This window comes from Rhinopithecus bieti, unplaced genomic scaffold (assembly GCF_001698545.2).
Source record: "Rhinopithecus bieti isolate Rb0 unplaced genomic scaffold, ASM169854v2 scaffold_2454, whole genome shotgun sequence".
Taxonomy (NCBI): domain Eukaryota; kingdom Metazoa; phylum Chordata; class Mammalia; order Primates; family Cercopithecidae; genus Rhinopithecus; species Rhinopithecus bieti.
The window spans coordinates 1,070,951-1,078,619 of NW_016803843.1; the positions used below are offsets into that span (position 1 = coordinate 1,070,951).

The window sequence follows — 7,669 nt, forward strand, 5'->3', positions numbered from 1 at the left end:
GATCCTCACAAAGGCAGAATGTACATCTTATTCATCTTGTGATTACCTATTTATTTATTTATTTTTATTATACTTTTAAGTTCTAGGGTACATGTGCATAACCTGCAGGTTTGTTACATATGTATACTTGTGCCATGTTGGTGCAAACAACAAAATACTTGTATGTTAAGTGAGTTCAATAACAGAAAAAATATGTCGTATGAAAAATTGATATTGTTTCTTCATATGTATATGTATGTTTAACAAACAACAAAATACTTGTATGTTAAATGAGTTCAATAACAGAAAAAATATGTCGTATGAAAAATTGATATTGTTTCTTCATATGTATATGTATGTACATATAAATATACACACTAACATTACCTAGTTTTCTGACAACATAGTATTTACATTGACAATGTATCTGATGTATGTGAGTTCAGTAAGAGTTTTATAATAAAAAAGAAATAAATCTTCTGTAGTCAATATAAACATCATGATGTAAAGTCAGTAAACTAAACAGAGATATGAGAGTTCACTGAAAATACCATTTCACTAATTCTACTACAGTCTAAGGACAAACTTTTCTGTCTTTAAAGAAAAAAAAAAATCATGAATTTTCACTAACGATTATCAAGAAATATTTCATTATTAACCTAAATAGAATTCTGGGGGAAAAAGCAAATAGCATATTTATATTTATGTACTTTTTAAATAAAAAATACTTAAACTGGTTTGAAATAATTTCAAATTATATGGTAATGCTTTTCTAAAGATTAAACTTCTGAGTTTTTTCGTAGTAAGTGAAACCAAGTTCTAGACTAGGTAAACACAGAGCCATCAAAAAACAAATTTGATGTTCTTAACAAACAAGTTTATTGAGCTACAATTATCTATAATTCTTCTGCATTCTATAAATATTTTACTGAAGAGACCTAGATGATGGTCTGTAATCAGAACTTCTCCCTGTTTTATAAGGCAGTTCTCTACTTCTCCTAAACATCCTTCCTCTAGTTTTTGCATCCTAGAATTCTAATGCCATAAACTACCTAGACTATAGCATATGTTAGTTATATTCAAAGAAAATTGTTCTCTTAATTCAACAAAAATGTTAGTAACTTTCTTTCTACTTAGTCGAACTTTATTAGGTTTACTGATTTGATCTCTGATTTTATAAACTGTGTTGATCTTCACTTTAATATTCAGCGCTGGTTGTCTTATTAGGAGTAGAGAGAAAAAAATATGTGGCATTATCATCGAGTATATTGAGCATATACAGAAAACTACAGCTTCTTAACATTTAAGTTACAATTGTAAGGTCTCATAGTTAAATTATTTTAAAACCTTTCCTTTTTATAACTCCTTGTATAAATACATCATGGATAATAAACACAAGCTATGATTCTTTTTACCTCTGTATTCTAAGGTAAACACCAAATCAAATGATATAGATGTAAAGCACACTTAAGAATAAAAAATTAAATAAAATGAAAAAAAAGTATAATGAAAAAGGATGGCTGTGGATTTGACAGGCTTCCAAAACTAAAACATAAGTTTGTTGAAGTTATAAGGTTAAAGAAAAGTTAATGTAACATGTACAGATGATATCTGAAAACCAATCCTTTTGCATTACCATTATGACGTGTTTCACCAAGAGGCTCAAGTTTTGGAAGTCTAGTGACTTTAGGGGTTCCCCAGCCAACTAAAGAAAAAGAAAAACATTTTAAAAACACTGTTAAACAAGGCTTCTTTAGGTCTGTTGAGAGGATCCCTCCCTGGAAAGGAAGCATATGTAACATTCAATGTCAATTCAAATATATTGAATGACAGTATGGAAAGCCAGAAACCCATTTTAAATGGCTTCTATATTTTAAAATGTAATTATAGGCTGCTAACATCTGCTTTAACTTTTCAATAACTTTTAATAAAAAATAAAAGCACCTTCACCACTATCAAAAACAAACTCATGATATCATTCTAACTCTAGGCAGAAACTAAATATTTTCTTAATAAATTGAATACTGGAAATGAGTCGACAAGAGATTCTTAAAATGTTACCAAATAATTTCTAAAGCCTTGCAGCAGGGATATAAGGGCACTATACACATATTTATCTAGTCATTACATATTTATTGACCACCTATAGTAGGTGAGGTACTAAGCTTAGTGCTGAAAAGTTACTCACAATTATTGTGCAAGTTAAGTCCTAGTGTTTTATATGCATTACTCCATTTAATCCTCGTAACAACTTAGGACATGGGTACATATATTGAAAATATATTAGAAAGATTCCTTTTTTCTTTTTTTTCTCTCTATTGTTTAAAGCAATATTTCTAAATTCAGTATCAGTATCAATTCACTCACCAGGAGGAGGGGGTGGGGGTGGTGTTGGACTCTCAGAAGCACAGTCATCTATATTAAGTGGTTCTACCCGGTGGTTCCTTTTCATTCTTAGTTTCTTAGTTTTCTTTCTACCATTAGCTACAAGAATATAAACATGAAACTTCGTATCTTTATGAAAAAGTGAACTTTTATAATAGAAAACAAAGAATACAACAAAAATATTGATATTATTAACAAAAAACATCTTGACTATTCAACTTTGGAAACTGTTACAATAATCAAATGTGTACTTGCATTTACTAAGAATATATTTTTTAAGTGATAGCTTATTGAATGAATGAATGGCCAATGAATACGATACAAAGAGCCAAAATTCTACATTTGAATTTCTGAGAGGTTTTTCAGAATACAAAACAAACGTCATATGAAACAAATATAATTGTCTAATTGCAGGAGTTTCCATGAAATTCATAATAATCTGGGAAAATAAGCTACTCATTACTGTGTCACTCAGTATATTTGATTTTTTTCAGTGGAATATGTAGAATGATTCTAGGTATAAACAGTCCAAAAATAATCCCTTGAAATGTGACATAAAAGGCCCTAAACAAATCTAAACATGTTACTTATTTAAAATAACCCCTACAAGGCTATGTACGGCAGCTCACACCTGTAATCCTAGCACTTTGGGAGGTTGAAGTAGGAGGAATGCGAGAGCCCAGGAGTCAAGAGAATGGTCTGGGCAACATAACGAGACCGCATCTCTATGGAAAAAAATAAAAAGCATGGCTTTGTTTTCACGTGCCTGTAGTTCCAAGTATTCAGGAGGCTAAGGCAGAAGAATCATTTGGGCCCTGGAGTTCGAGGCTACAGTGAGCGTGATTGTGACATTGCCATCCAGCTTTGGTGACAGAGTGAGACACTAGACACCATCTCAAAAAAAATAAATAAATAAAATAAATAAGTAAATAAATTAAATAACTCCTAAAGAAGGTAGGCCCAATACAATATAAACATGTAACCAAAATCACATTAGAACTAGCAGAATTGAATGTGTTCTTTCTTAAAAAAATTATTTACATATTGTAACTTAAACACATATAAACACTTTAAGGAAATCTATGTTAATGTATAAATTTTAATAGGGTAAACTAGGATGACACAGTAGTTAACTAAATTTAGAACATCAGTGTTACTGCAATTTTTTTTTCTCACTCTCCACTCAGGCTGGAGTGCAGTGGTGCAATCTTGGCTCACTGCAACCTCCACCTCCCAGGTTCAAGTGATTCTTGCATCTCAGGCTCCAGAGTAGCTGGGATTGAAGGCATGTGCCACTACACCCCGCTAATTTTTGTATTTTTTTGTAGAAACGGCCTTTTGCCATGTTGCACAGACTGGTTTTGAACTCCTGACCCAGTGATGTGCACTCCTTGGCTTCCCAAAGTGCTGGGATTACGAGTGTAAGCCACCCTGCCCAGTTGATGTAACTGCAATATTTCAAAATTGCCGCGCGTGCGAGTGTGTGTGTGTGTGTGTGTGTGCATGCAATGTACTTTCTAAATGGGAGTTATCTGTAACATAAAATATATACATTATCTGTGAAGCCTACAAAACAAAAAATACAATCACAGAAACAAATTATTATTCTAAATAAATTAGTGTTGTTTGAAACATTTCACTTCATATAAAAACAAATAGGTCTTTGTACAATTAAAGTGGTAAGCCTAACAAATGGAAGAATAGATTCACAAGATGTGGAAGAATACAACCACCAAATGGTACTTTAGGGCAGGCAGTAGTTCAGGGTCATGGAAAAGCACAGGATGTGGATCAGATGATCTGGACTGGGGTCTCAGCTTACACAGACAGGATATATGATCTTAAGTTACTCAACCTCTTCAAGTCCCTGGTTTCTTCATATATATAATGGAATACTATATCCCTGGGATTGCTATGTTAAATAACAAAATATTATGTTGAATAATATAGCACATCCAAAGGCATGTTTTAAAGTATAAAATATATTAGTTATTATTACAGTTACATGATTTACTATCTGAGATCTCCCTGTGCTATATTTTCAAATCATGTGCCAAAATTACTTTGCTCTTTAACAAGCAGAAGAGAACTATTTAAAAACTTAAGAGACCACCGTAATAGGTCTACTTCCTTTTTAACTCGGCTGACAGTTATATGGGTATAAATATGACTGCCCTAACTTCCCAACTGACAAAAAATATAACTTTCAAATCTAATATTTTCATCCAGCAAAATATCCATGTTAGCTAATCTGTATCTCGGGAATTGAAATCTTATTTTCATAAGCCCAGTGATACTATAAAAATGTCTTATAAATAAAGAAGCCATATTAATAACTAAAAATGTCAAGGAAGCAACGATCACAGGGCATCTCTCATGTGGCTGACACTGCTAGGAGTAGAGTCATTTTCTAAGTAACCCTAAAAGTCTTGTGAATAAAGACAATGTTTATCTGCATTTCAGAGATGAAGAAACTAAAGAATGTTATATAACTTAACGTATATCTAGTAGATAAGAGAGTCAAGATTCTATCCCAAGTTGTCTGATTCCAAATGCAGGCTATATCCCTACCATACCAAAAATCATGAACGTTCTGTTATATAACATAGCCAGTTAGAAAAAGAAAAGCAATTATGAGTTGAAGATTTTTTATATTAAAATAAGAGAAAAATGGCTACTTGACAAGACATTTTAAAAATGTTCTACTGATTATGTTTGCAACCTACAGCAATAGCCAGTCAATAAAGGAAATGATGCTGATGTAGCATTTATGAGCCTTAAAATACAAACAAAAAAAACTTAAGATGTTAAATTTATTCCAAGAATTCTTGAGAGCTATGCTGTATCCCAAATTTATAAAAATAAAATTAAAAATGGAATTTTCTGCTGAAATCCTTATAAGTTACAAAGGACCACATTTTAAGTCATCATGGAAAAACATGTTAGGAACAAACTGGCTGAATAATAAAAGACCTTGAGAAAATCATGGTAAATATGGCATTGAAGACAGAAAAATATTGCAGTACTCGTTTATAAAAACAAACATAAAAAATGAGATGAAGTGTAAGTTTTATTTATATATACATAAGATAATTACTTTAAATAACTAGATTACCTGATTCCAACGATGGCCGGTCTGTCTCATCTTCATTCTCTAACGGCTGTGTTAATGCCTCCTTATAATTTTCTACTAGTCCAAATTCATTATTTTTTTGGCCATTGTCATTAACCTGGCCTTCTGTCTCTATTTGCTCATGCTCCATTTTATGTTTCAGGTGGCAGCCACCACTGTCTTTCTCCATTTTTTGCTTTTTGTTCTCTCTTTCAAGTTTTCTTTCATTCTAACAAAAAATAAAATACATTATCTTTACTATGATGGTTTTATCTAAGATAGTTTTAAGGGAGAAATCAAATACCTTAACAGCATTCTGTAACTTCAAGGACACTGTGAGATTCCTATTCTAAAAATGATTTCAAGAATACATCATTAAAAGATGCCAAATGTCAAACCTTCAGTAAACACAGAACGTATTACGAAAGAAAACAAATATTACCAGTAATTCCACAAACTAGAGATGACTACTATTCATCTGTATTATTCGGTATATAATCTATTCAGCATATAATCACTAAGAGATGATTTTCTCTGCCAACCCCCACATGTACATACACACATCCTGTACAGACATACATCACCCAGAAACATACATAAATGTATGTATCTATATGTATCTATATATACATTTACAAATACATATAGATTATGTATTTGTTTAAACAAAAAAGAAAGTTTTTATTGAAGAACATACATTTCTTTCCATGCCAATGAATATACGAAGTGCTCAGAACAGTGCCTTACACATAGTAAATGCTACATAAATATTAGCTACAATTATTTTCAATTATATTATTATGTTGAATGTTTATAGTATACCAACTCTGTATCAATGAACAAATAATTTATTTCCAATTTTTCACTATTTTAAGAAATAGAATCACTCTAATAGCTTTTTTTTCGTTGTTTTTTTTTTTTTTTTTATTAAATTGCTAACAGTAGAACTATTGAGTCAGTGGGTAGGCAAATTTTAAAATGTCACATATAGTCACAAACTTCCCTTCAGAAAAACTGAATCAATGTACACCCCAGGCAAAGGGTTGGGACAGTGATTTTTTTCTACATCATATTCAATACCACATATCATGATTGACCTTTTACATCTCTGCCATATTAATACATATTTTTATCTTAGTGTTATTTTCATTTGAGTTTAAGCTAAAATTTTTATTGCTAGCAAAATGAACTATTATTGACTTTTTTTTTTTCTTTTTTTTTTGAGACGGAGTCTTGCTCTGTCGCCCGGGCTGGAGTGCAGTGGCGCGATCTCAGCTCACTCCGCCCCTCCAGGTTTAAGCAATTCCCTGTCTCAGTCTCTGGAGTAGCTGCGATTACAGGCACGTGCCACCACATCTGGCTAATTTTTTGTATTTTTAGTAGAGACGGGGTTTCATCATCTTGGCCAGGCTGGTCTTGAACTCCTGACCTCGTGATCCACCCACCTCGGCCTCCCAAAGTGCTGGGATTACAGGCGTGAGCCACCACGCCCAGCCACTTATTGACATTTTAAATTTTTTTTTAGGAAACTGGTAACCCAATGCCCACTTTTCTATTAGATTTTCATTATTTTCATAGTAATTTGTAAGAGTTATTTTGTGCATATGTGTCACTAGGACTAGTCACAGAGCCTCATGAGACTATGCATTCTATTTTTCACTAGAGTTTATTTCATTTTTGCTTTTTAACTTTGTAGAATAGCTCTTTTAAAATTGGGTAATATAAGATCTATCTGCCTTTTTCCTTTATGATTTGTGGCTTGATTGTCCTGCTTTGAAATGTTTTCCTCCTCCAAGCACATATAAAGACTTAACTATATTATCTACTAGTAACTTGAAGACTTTCACTTTTTAAAACATATTTAAATTTTTGATACTTTTGGAATTTAACTCGGTATACAATATTCAATCATTTTCGTTTTCTAAATGGTTAAGTTGTTCTATTATTCTTTTCTCTCAGATTTGAAATGTTATCTTTATCTTGTACTAAAATGCTCATACATAATTAGGTTTATTACTATTTGTTCCATTGATCTGTCTATCTCTTCTAGAACCAATACCTTCCAATATCTCACCATTTTAATTATCCGCGGTAATAATCAAAAAAATGTTAGGTGCTTCTGTACCAAGAAACATGCTAAAAAAGTTTTGTGGGGAAAAAAAGAAAATCGGTATGTTTAACAAAAGAAAATAT

The 7,669-nt window shown here is 31.9% G+C and overlaps 1 protein-coding gene across 5 annotated transcripts in view; it reads right to left on the reverse strand.

The window, feature by feature from the left end:
* ARL13B (ARF like GTPase 13B) overlaps positions 1–7,669 on the reverse strand; it is a 75,233-nt gene that overhangs the window by 2,945 nt on the left and 64,619 nt on the right. For 4 of the 5 annotated variants that reach the window (XM_017855173.1, XM_017855163.1, XM_017855141.1 and 1 more), the window contains 3 exons: positions 5,480–5,705; positions 2,347–2,463; positions 1,616–1,684 (listed from right to left, as the gene is read on the reverse strand). In XM_017855173.1, coding sequence (XP_017710662.1) covers positions 1,616–1,684; positions 2,347–2,463; positions 5,480–5,705 — 412 coding nt within the window. The remainder of the gene's footprint in view (positions 1–1,615; positions 1,685–2,346; positions 2,464–5,479; positions 5,706–7,669) is intronic. The other variant, XM_017855155.1, reaches the window with a different exon arrangement.